At 39.0% G+C, this 12,356-nt stretch overlaps 1 protein-coding gene across 1 annotated transcript; it reads right to left on the bottom strand.

Moving 5' to 3' along the window:
* Positions 1-8,377: 8,377 nt before the first annotated feature.
* On the bottom strand, positions 8,378-10,190 carry cox6a2 (cytochrome c oxidase subunit 6A2). Its single transcript, XM_010769396.1, has 4 exons — positions 10,058-10,190; positions 9,606-9,681; positions 8,717-8,862; positions 8,378-8,605 (listed from the first exon to the last, which is right to left on the bottom strand). Exons 2-4 carry the CDS (start codon positions 9,679-9,681, stop codon positions 8,516-8,518), a joined length of 312 nt encoding a protein of 103 aa, XP_010767698.1. The 5' UTR covers positions 10,058-10,190; the 3' UTR covers positions 8,378-8,515.
* Between the last annotated feature and the right edge of the window lie 2,166 nt (positions 10,191-12,356).

Below are 12,356 nucleotides of genomic sequence, written 5' to 3'. Positions count from 1 at the left end.
TTACAGAATGATGGTAGCAGGCACATCATCCCGCAGTTGCAGAACAGAGAAATAGCTTTGCTATAAAGGGGGGGACATTTTTTAAAATTAGTGGGGAAATTTAGCATTGGACTCCTTTAATGGCAACACCTCCCACTACAAAGACAAAAATCAGAAGATATTAGCTCTGCCTCCCTTTTGAGGGAATGAAGACAAAGGGAGGAAATAAAATGAACCCTACAGACAGCTTGCACACCCCAGAACAGATGCTTTTCTTCCCCTCCTCCGAGAGCCCATCAGACAAAAGAAAGTTAGATAGATAGTAGGGAAGCGGTTTATTTTTTTTTTTCTATATTCTGGAAAATATTACAAGAAAGCCACACAGTGAAGAATACTCTCACATGGTCAGAAAAAAAAACTAGAGAAAGTGAAAGATCAAAGTGATCTGAAGTTGGAAGTGAATACATTGAAAATACATGTGATTTGATGTGTAGTAGATATATTGAAGATAAATAAGAAACTAATTCTTGTTTTTAGCATAGTTTTGTAGGATACAGACGGTCACATTGTGGGTTTTATTTGAGAGGTTTTGAGAACTCGATTGGTACCATTGCATTACATTGGTGAATTTCATGGTATTTGTGCATGTAACACTAAGGACTTGTTACTTAATTATATTTTCAGAAAAAAAAATTATATTACATACAGTACGTTAAGGGAAAGTAAAAAAAGTGGTTGACTGGAGTATATGACGTACCTAGAAAAGATTAATGTCTATACAATTAAATATAATAGTTGATTCCACCTAGATTAGACATAGAACAGAGGAGATATTTGTTAGATCAATGAAAAATAACGAACTCCACGTAAGAATATAATATATTATTAAATGTTATTTGGAGTTCTAGTATTTATCATTACATGTAGTGACTCTCATTTGATGTATACGTTTAAAGTAGAAAACGCAAGCTAATTCGCCACAATTGTTTTTAAGGATATGAATAATAACAATGGTCTTCAAATAGGTTAAGATCTGATAAGTCAGAAGGGTTGTTGAACGTTATGGTCAGTTAGAAGATGTACATGTATGACACGGGTGCTATATGCGTATTACCCGCTTCGGTTTTCAATGTACCGCCATGATAACACTTGGTTAAAACATGAGGATGGTGGCCATCTTCAGTTTCATTGCTTACTTCCACCACGCCTGTTTCTCTTTTTCATGAGAATTATTCATTGCATTAGAACGATTGTTATCGTAACTTTCCGTGGTTTCTAGAGTCAAAAGTCACTGTTTTATCATAGTACGGAGTGTATTTCCGGAACGGCCTTTCAAAAATAAAAGCCACAGGCCGGCTGTGTTCACCAGAGATTGGCCTTCACCAATAAAACGGTAATTATTTAACACATACTTGATTTATAATACGTCATAATACAGTTTAATCATATACAGTTCGATGCGAATGAATACATTTTTATTGGTGTATTCTTTACAACCTCACCATGCTTGTAACACATTGGTGACAATTTGGAAGTTTGAATTGATAACCAAGTAGATAGAAGATAACCTTATAGTGGTTAGGGTAGGCGTTTCCTTGTTTTTGCTCATCCGAGCCTAGTACTGGCAGTGCAGTAAAGAGATTAGTGTTTATGGAGAAACTGTCATCCTTCATGTTTTTGAAATAAATTCATCAGTTGTTATGGACTTTGATGTCGAAATGGATCACAGGTGGAGAATTAATACCTTTGGGTTTCAAATTTGAGTTAGATATGAGATGAATCTGTAGTGGTTTTAAGGAGGGGTTCTTTGTTTTGTTCCTATTAAAACTTTAGAACTGAAGTAATGAAGAATAGGTGGAATGCCATCCGTCCAACGTAGTTTGTGTTAACATTCACTGTTTTTCGTGCATTCCTGACCCATTACCACTTCAGCCGTTTATTTTGTAAACCGTTGCGGGGAGAGAGATTTCAAATTGAGTCTTTCTGCTAGTAGGCTGTTTTGCTGTGATTACAGCAGGCATTTGGATAGTTGGTGCCGCCACCTTTGGTTTGTACTCTGAAATCAGTGTGTTGATAGAAGTGTTTGCTCACTGCAAAACAGAAAGAAGTGTGCAAAGAACGCCATCTCTGAAGAATGTATTTGACAGTTTGCCTTGTGCCTCGTTGTCAAAGCAAGCAGCGGTGTGAGAGGTACGCGGTTTGGGGTGATTTTCTGCTGTACGAGAGACAACGTGTGTCTGGCCAAGTGATTCCTTTCCCCTCATCCCAATGAACAAGAAAGAGTTTCCTTGGAAGACCCACTGACCAGAGCGGTTCTAAGCTTTTTGGGGACCTGCCACTGACTACAGCTGAAGAGGGACAATGAATCATTGGCCTGTTCTCATTATGACAAGATCTTGAAGACAGGCTGGTCTCTCAGTCTGTTCAGACTCTGAAGAAAATCATGCAATGATTTTTACAGCATAACTGTGCAAGAGTTTATCAGAGGGGTTGTAGAACGATATGCTAGCGTTTAGAAAAGGGAGACTGATTGGTTTAATGATGGTCTGCGAATACTTGAAAAAGATTATAAAAAGTTAATATTCCTTTTTTGGCAAAACAGAGACATCTGATTATTATGTCACACATTAATAACGTGTGGTCCGTTATTACCATAATATCATGAACTAAACATAAAAGGGGAAATATTATCTGGTTAAAGATGGAATGGATTTGATATCCTAGAGAGGGTTAGTGTATATTGTGAATAACTTTACAAGGTTATTTACTATGTAATGTTGAAGAAACAAATAACAAAGAAAAACACAATTCCAATTTGTTTTGTTTTTAGATTAAATTGTTCCAATTACCAAAACTGTTCAGCTTAGGTCTAGCTTTAGACTTGTATAGTAAAAGAATATTTTTAGGCTTATATTTATATATCTGACATTTCTTAAATATGTGGTGGCTATCCAACTAGATAGAGAGATGGCATTACTCTTCCATTTGTAAGAACATTTCTGAAGATTGAATATTTGTTCCATTTCTAATATTTCCTATTTAAGAAAAGTAATTTTAGAGTAACCAAGGCTGATACTGCATTGGAAAATGTTGGTATTGGTTTGCACGATGTAAACAAAAAAGGTTTTGTTTGTTCAACCTCCACTTTAACTCTTGATACAGTATTAATGATTGATTTTGGCTAAAGGCTTAATTTAACATCCTTGATGTAACAATTATGAGGTATTTGGGTTTCACCATTGTTGACATATATGTTACTATAGAATAACTTTTTAGGGGGAAATAACTGTTTGTTTGTAGTCCAGAATGTAAGGCGTTTAAAATGGAGTTAAAAGTAAAAGTAGAAACAGCACATTTTGATTTGAAAAAAGCCATATATAATTGGAAAGGAATTGTGGGTCCACTGGAACCCATCCTACTGTTGGTTTTTATTGGGTCTTACTTGCAGCTTCCACAGGGTAAGCGCCAAGTCATCATTGTATGAGTTTTGAAAGACATGCTTCTCCCCTTTCGAATGCACCATCCATTTAATTGGTGTTGACCTGCGATACTTAGAGATGTTAGAAGGTAAAAGACGTGACCTACTTATAAGGTGACAATTCCTAAAATTCAACTAGCAAACCATTTGATGAATTTAACTTGTTGTGTTTTGAATCCCTGATGAAGGAAGGACTAATTTGTTGCATGTTCGGACACACCCAAGGGTTCACAACACTTGCTGTAGATTTTACATTGTTTTTTAATTAAGACCAGATTTAAGATAAATATGAAGTATAATGCGCTATGAAGTGCAGAAGCTATACAGATCCTAGTAATGGTTTGACTCAAGAAATAGTATGTGCACAAGTTTTCTGAAATAGACTCTATTAGACATTTTAATATAGATTAGGTGTGTGAATAAAACTGCAGTAGTGTACTATAAAGGAAGTGTTACTGTTTTGGCTTAACAAATTTCAGGGGAAATGTGGGAACAGCTGTTTCAATGGAAAAGTTAGAGATATTCTGAAAATTAAAGTTGTAATCGTTAAGTATAAAAGATGCACTCCATATATTGACTGATTTTGTAGACAAAGATACTGGCCTATGCTGATACGTCTGCAGAGCACACATCCAATATATGAACTGAGACAATGACCTTTGACCTGATGACGTGACTTAGAAAAGCCGTCAATGACTTGACTCTGGGGAGAACCTGACCAAGACTTTACCTGCAGGTGAGTGTGAATGTGTCTGCATGTGTCAGGCAACTGCATTGATTTAACCACTTGATAACCAAGCATGTTAGTCTATATTTTGGTCTTGTGTGCAACGGATTCCTGCAATTCCACAAAAGGAAACCGCACAGTGACCCGTTTCTAATCCACTTGATGTTATTTTACTCCCACAGCGAGTGGGCGGTTGACAGGATGTTGAAGCTCAAAACTCAAATTAATTCTAAAAAGATTCTGGTTTCTTTTTAGGACTGCAAGAGGGAGATAAACACTTATTTCCACTGGCGTGTTTATTGTGGAAAAATAATGGATGTACTTTTGTGAATAATGTTTGGTATTTTCTTATTAACCACTGGTTTACCTGAAGGTTTTCTTCCATACAGGATTTTTGTTACACATGAGTTCATGTGTAAAAAGGGGGAGTGTGGGAATTTTCATTCATTAGGGACTGGAAGAAACCTGCGGCCACCAACTCAGATGTTCAAATCTGACCATTGATTGACAGTTTAGAATGACCTGCTCCATATCTGGGGATAAGATACTGTTTGGTGAATGTGCACATGTTTTCTAATATTGATTGAATTATAACAGGTAACACAGATGCAGAATCAGTGGCCAAGGGCTACTGTGAGAGATGTAATTCCAGAATAGAGTACTGAAGGAAGTTGACCTGTGATAATGAAACAATTTTGTAATATTTCAACAGGTATTTAGAGTAACTGAGTTTTGAAATGTAGAAAGAACATATTACAGTTAAGTTAAAACATAGTAATGTAATGAGACAGAATTTAATTTAGACAACATCTTGTACTAGCCTGGTAAAGGAATTAAAAGCCATAGACTTGACTGTTTAGGTCATTATGGGGATGTACATTTTAATTTAAATTCATAATAGAAAGACATTTGATGACAGTATGTTGGATTTCTGTATTCATTGTTTCAGCTTGATAATATCTAAGCACTGACAAGTAGAAGCAGTATCACCAGGAAATTATTCACTTTATCAGGATCATGATTTTAGTTGTTTTTGAATCCATAACATTAGTGTGTTTCTTTACCAGAAACATTAGCAGTTCATATTATATTTAGATTTGAGAAAGATTACAAGGATTTTATTTATTTCACCTAAAGATGGTGGGGTTTATTTTGTTGACACAAGTATTAGGATTATGAAGCTGCACTGGCAGATAGGAGGTCTACAATTAATCTAGAAAACCTGTTCACAGACGGCTGTTGTGTTAAGACACCCCACCAACAGGCTCCAAGCGGCCTACGCAGTAGTGGGTCCAACACCTGGGGGCCCAGGAGCCCTGAGCGTAGGCTTGAGGGGTGGGTATCAGATTTCTCCACACAGGTTGCTGACGCCAAAGGGGGACCCGAGGAGCACGAGGCCGACACAGCGGAGTTCGTCTGGCTGAAGCTCATCAGGCCTAAGAAGCTCAACCCCCAGGTTCTCCGGCCCCTACAGAGTGACCCAGCGGACCTCTCATGCCGTCCGCCTAGGAGGAAAGAGGGACAGCTGGTACCACTGGAGCCAGTGTGCGGCGGAGAATCCTCCGGCTAGGACCTTGGACGACATCAGGACGGACCTGGCTATCGTCAAGGAGGTCGACTCGGAAGCGACCATCAGCGGACTGGAGGAGAAGGACCTCGAGGACATCCCTACAGCAGACGACTAGGAAGCTGCCATCCGTGGACCGGAGGAGCAGGATCCTGAGGACATCTCTCCAGCATCGACCCGGAAGCCGCCATCAGCGGGCCGGAGGAGGAGGATCCAGAAGACATCTCTCTAGCAGGCAGCCCAGAAGCCGCCGTCAGCGGGCTGGGGGGACAAAGACACGGCAAGCCAAGACGGCACAGGGGACTCCACTTTCCGCTGAAACAGGTTGATATAGCCGGTGTGGAACTTTGTTTTAAAAACCAATTTTTTGAAGGACTTTGTTTTAATAACCCATTTTTTGAAGAACTTTGTTTTAATAACCCATTTTTGAGAGACTTTGTTTTAATAACCCATTTTTTGTGGAACTTTGTTTTAATAACCCATTTTTTGAGGGAAAAGCTGCCCCTTCCCCTTCGTACCAAATGCCCTTGTTGGCTTACGCGTCGGAGGAGGACGAGCACGATGACTCAGCCGACAAGGACACATTTTTACATATTTTGGTCTCCCTCCACTGTCATAAGAAGTTGTTATGGTGGACTGTTCCTAAAGGTTTAAAGTGCTCTAAATCCCAGCTTCTGATGGATTTATATAAATGTTGGGGGACAGACACAGTAGAAAAGAATGACAGTGGTTATGTTTCAAATGCTGTGTATAAGTTGATCTCGTGAGGTGAGATCAAAAGAGGGATTAAAGTTAATTTGTTTGTTCTAAACTGTTTAAAGTAAACATGTATTATTTTGAACTGTTTTGAAGTAAACATGTATTATTGGGGACTGTTTTCAAGTAATCCTATATATATATAATATATATAACCTTCTCACTCACACTCACTGACCTAGATACCAGCACACACACATATTCTTTTCAGCACACACACATATTCTTTTCAAGGTCCTTTCTGGGCACCAATATATCTGTGTACAATGTTTGATTGTCTGGGAAAGAATAGTTTGTGTGAAATATTCCTTGGGAAAGTAAAGGAGTGAATTCAGGTGCAAGATAAAAGATTTACTCTGTCCTTGGGTAGTTCTGAAGCTCTCACGCTCTGTTCAGAAGTAAAATACATTTTTCCCAGAACTCTGATTTGCTTAGGAGTGAAATCGACTGCCTCCAAATCTGTCTATGTATACTGATGTTTATCCATCCACGGGGCTTCCTGTTTCTGACTGGCTGGTCCCGATACCTGTATCGCACGGCAGTAGAACTGGAAGTCCGGAGTACTCTGTAACTTGTATGGGTTTTCTTTAGCATTAAAATCAATCAGATTATTGTTATAACTTTTATGCCGGTGTTTTGAACTCCTTTTTCTTATTAATGTGACCAGGCTCATCTAACGGACGGCGCGGAGCAGAGGTGGGCTTTAAGCCACCACCACTGTTTTATGTTTGCTCCAACAAACGTCACTATAGTACGAGTTAGGAGTGAGAATGTGTTGGTGTGAGGAGCCGTTACGTCACTATACCCGTTACGTCCCTATACCCAGGAAGAAAAAAATGGCAAAAGAGAAATCTCCAACGAGGCGTTCTGGGGCAGCATAGACAGGTCTTATCTGTTTTAGAGTTTTATCCGCTACAGGGTGTACTTTGAGGGTTTGTGATTTTGCAGACCGTTTACATGCATACAAAGCTACATAACACACAAGGGGACGGGTAATAACCAGAAAAGCATGACATGGGACCTTTTTAAGCTAAGAAAATGTGCAAGCAGGCTTAAATTCAACTGTGGTGTTTGCCGGAATTTAAATTGAAATAATGGAAAAGCTGTGAGTAAGAAAACGTCTGCTTTGTGCTACTCTAATTGACACAATGTATAATATCATAGGCTGCATGGTGACAAGCCCCCCCAACTCCAAAGCAGTCAATCTGGGGAGAAACTCTGATATGGCTCTCAGCAGTGGCTCAGACCTAAATATGGAGTGTGGGCTGCAGGAGGTACTGGAGGTACTGGGACCTCTCCAAGTAGAGGTCCCAGTACCTCCAGTACCTCCTGCTCTGCCGTGGTGCCCTTGAGCAAGGCACCGGACAACCCCCTTCCCCCCTCACTCCAATTGCTGTACAATAGCTGCCCACTGCTGCTACTACTAGGATGGGTAAAAAGCAGAGAACAAATGTCACTGTGTGTGCTGTGTGCTCTGCATGTGCGACCATTAAAGAGGGTTTCATCCCTCCCAGTGTGTGTGTGTGTGTGTGTGTGTGTGTGTGTGTGTGTGTGTGTGTGTGTGTGTGTGTGTGTCAAAGGGTGCAGCGATGCAGCTCCTTGTTGTGCTTTGACAATATAATCAAGAAAATCTAGCCTGTCTTCTTTAATTTTTGAAAGCCTGTAGGTGCAGCATTTCATCAATTGCTACTTTTCTGACCCCTTGTGTTAGCGTTTACAACCACACCAGAGAGATGGCAGTGCATTCAGATGTAACACCTGAAATTGAATAAGATTGTCTTGATAATGAGATGTGAAAACACATTTTGAAGCATTAAGGGTTGATTAAATTAAGCACTACTCTGAGTTAAATAAAAATAGATGGGACTCGTTGTCTTCCAGCACAAGTGATTTTATTCCAGTCTGGGTGCAAGGTGTGGGCCCTCGATCAGTAAAATAAAGCCAAGTACACCACAGACTCAAGTTTTAATAAGGAGCACAGCTCATCTGAGAAATGTGATCGAAGCGCTCAGTGATGGGAAGTCTCGTAGCCATCAGGCAGAGCATTGGTTTCTGGGTTATGGAATAGGGAGTGGTTGCCATCGCCCCAGGGAAATTTCTAGAAGGAGACATCAAAACAAGTCAACAACAAGGCAAAAAACAACAATAACATTGATCTAATGGCAGAGAGATTATGTACCCAGGTGCAGGTATGCTGATTGAGACTCACCTTGGTGCGGATACGCAGGTGAGGATATGGAACAAACTCTGGCCGTTCATGATGTGAGTGCTCCTGCATCTTCATGTAGGCGTTGGCCATGCAGACAGCAACACCAGGGATGGCCAAAACAAAGCTCAGAATCTTCCAGGTCCTCGCTGTGGAAACAACGACCAGTGAAAGTGCATTACTGAAGCCCTGCATGAGGCACACGCACAACGAGGAAACAACCTCACCGCAGCTGTCTCTCTTCTGAGTCTATCAACAATGAAATGTACTTCCTGTCTTTCTGCCAAGTAGCATGAATGTGCAGGACGGCTGCCAGCTCTGCAGACATTTCAGTTAATGTTCAACAAAATAAACTGTACGAGAAGTGCAGTTAAATGCAGAATCTCTAAATCTCGAGGCTTTGATGCATTTTGCTCAGTGATGAGGTACTCAGAAGAACTTAGAATTTCTTCCAAAGGACAAATATGACAGTATAGAAAAACTCTGTAAGATTCATGCAATTTAACTTAACTAAAAGTACAACATAATTATCACCAGATACATTAAGAACCAAAGTAGTCATTATGCAGTTTCCCATTTCAGAATAATTTAGCCTATAATATATAATTTTATTTTAGTTATTCATGCATTGTTCACTTTAATATTACTGTTTTAGTGCTTCGTAGCATGGCATCAAAGAAGTCGTACATTTTATCAAAATGATAAACTCATATTTTATTTGTTAATTTGATTAATTATTGATTATTTTTTTCATTGTTTTATTCATTTACTAAATATGCATGTAGCTCTAAACTGCTCATATGTACTTCAACTAGGTACATTTCATTTGTTACTTTTCACAACTGATTTCATTTTTGTTTTGTTTTGAGGGGCACAGAAAATACACACTGACCTGCTCCTGCATGGCTGGAGGTTGATGCAGCAGCAAGCGCCCGTCGAGCCACCAAGGCAGCTGGAGACACAGACATCTGGAGAGGTGGAGAGACACATTGGCCATAAATGGCGGTACTTAAAAAAAAAGAAAATTCTAATCACCAGAAAAAATCATCCAAGCGTTATCTTCTGTTTAGTTTAATATGAAGAGCCTTAAGCTTTGCACTGAGCCAAAACACACAAAAGAGTAATGTTGAAATAATAATAAAGAGAACCTCTACACAGCCATTTAATCACCACATATTTATCTTCTAAGCAGTCATTTGCTGAAATATTAAGCAATGTATCATGGCTCCCTTCGAATAAACAGCAGCAGGCAGCTGGTCTTGGCCCTTCTAGTGTTGCTGTTTACGATGAGTGGTGGTAAACCTTTTAAAAGAAATATAATTTAAAAATCCAGCAAGAACTTACTGATCTTCAGGCAGGCAGTATTCAATTGACTTTATATTCTTATTTCTTTGGCGAACTCCTTGTGTTTGCTTCTCGTTCCTGCTTCTTCGTCCTTCAGTCTGTCCTCAACTGAACTCTGTGTGTCTGACTCCTCCTTACCTGTACATGAGCCAAGAAACTTAGTTTATATTTGGAAAAGTGCAAAGGCTGGCTGATATGTGACTAAGAGAACAGGGGGGAGGCAGGGGGTGTGTGTGTGTGTGTGTGTGTGTGTGTGTGTGTGTGTGTGTGTGTGTGTGTGTGTGTGTGTGTGTGTGTGTGTGTGTGTGTGTGTGTGTGTGTGTGTGTGTGTGTGTGTGTGTGTGTGTGTGTGTGTGTGTGTCTGTGTCCTCAATAATGTGCAAGCTTTTGATTTTAGTTGTATTTATTTCTTGTTTTTGATTAATTTTGCCTCCAGGTTAGATGAAAGCTGATATGAAGTAAAAGTAAACTATTGAAGCCATTAAGGCCCATTCCTCTTGAATGTCCAGTAGGATTTACATCTCTGGTGCTTAAAAAGTTATTTTAATGTTTGTAAATAATGTGCACGCCTCTTTGGAATGTAGAACACATTTTTTCACAAGCATCATACAAACAGGTAATCTTGTTCCGGTTAAAAACATATATTTATTTTCTTATAGTAGACAGTGCCTTGATACTGCTCTACCTTAGCTATGGGAATAATGTGAATCATTTGCACATCTTTGGTAGACCTGCATGTGAATCAAAAACAAAAATAAACCTTTATGAAATGAAATGTTTATAAATCAAGTATTTATTCATATTGGCCATGGTAGTTTGTTTGGCAGAGGAAAGGTCTGTATTTGTTGTTTGTTGTTGTTGTTACCTTAATAGAGTGTCCACCAGATGGAGTAGTGTACTGTACAGTGTAGACTGTAAGTGCACTGCCCTTAAACGCTCCCTTTAGTTATTTGTGTTGCACAGGCTCACCCCTGCAGTAATGTTGCCTCCTGTTGGTGAGATCTCTCTAGTTCTGACAGATAAAGTGACCCAGAATAACCTTTGAAAAAAATGTGTTTCATACATTTGGATTTAAATGTACATGCAAGTACATTTTAGTTTATTGCAACTTTTAAAGTTTGGCAAAAAGGCTATATTCTCTTTTAATACTGTCATCATCATTAGTTAAGTTTTACAAGTTCTGCCCACAAGTTTTTCAATGTAATGCTCATACCTCTAATCTGAGGCAAATGTTGTACTTTTTACTCCACTATATTCGTCTGACGGCTTAAGTTACTTTTTTAAATATAAAACGCACAATATACTTATATGATATCATGAAGTGTTGTACTCATCTACTCAGTATTATTTAAACGTTTTAAAGTATCTAAAATGGGCTTCACATTGATGAACTACAACATTGAAATGCTCTTTTGAGTATTTGTCGACAATCAAAACAACATGTTACTAAGTTATAATAGTGATACTAATATCCTTTCATTACTTTGTTTTAGATAGTGGTCATCCTACTTTGATCAAATGAAGGATTGTAATTTCTCTTACACCCTGACTATTTTAGAAACGTCTCCACAAAAAGCCACTCTCTGACATTTTAAATTCATTATTTTTATACTGTTTTCTCCAGTGTGTTAAGGGTTAATTCTTGATTTACACAATATTAGTGAGCCTGTGGCCTCTGTCTGGGCGGCGGCCGGCTGCAGAGCAAACAGCAGCAGAGCCAGCTGTGATGTCAGTCAGTCTGAAAGTCTCGCACTTGTGTTATTGTGGGCTGAGGTTAAACACCATCATGAAGAGTCCATGCACAGACATGTAGGCTACTCACAGGCAGACACTCCGCAGACATTTTATATCTTTTATTATCAGCTTCATTGCGTTAATAATGTGTATTTTTCCAAACCTATAGTCAATGCAATTCTTCTATTGTTTAGCTATGCTAGCTGCTCTGCTGTGTGCAGACTTTCAAATATGGATATTTCCTGCTTTTCTTTGATTTATATGACATTAAACAAAATGTCTTTGAGATTTGGACTGCTAAAGCAAGACATATAAAGACATCGGTTTGAACTTTGAGAAACTGGGATGGACATTTTCACTTTCCTGACATTTTATAGACGAAACGAACGAAGCCAATACATTTAAGTAATCAGAAGTTCCAGCCTTAAAGGTTTTAGATTTTGTAATTTTTACATTCATGGTGGCCAGAGGATGAATCCTACTGAGATTTGTGCCTCTAGCATACTAATCTTGCTGTCAACAGCCGCTCTGATCTGCTGTCAGACTCAACACAGCAAAGTGAACA

This window comes from Notothenia coriiceps, unplaced genomic scaffold (assembly GCF_000735185.1).
Source record: "Notothenia coriiceps isolate Sejong01 unplaced genomic scaffold, NC01 NC01_scaffold00000339, whole genome shotgun sequence".
Classification (NCBI taxonomy): Eukaryota; Metazoa; Chordata; class Actinopteri; order Perciformes; family Nototheniidae; genus Notothenia; species Notothenia coriiceps.
Note: the sequence above shows the minus strand (reverse complement) of the source record. Positions and strands in the feature narration are given on the sequence as shown.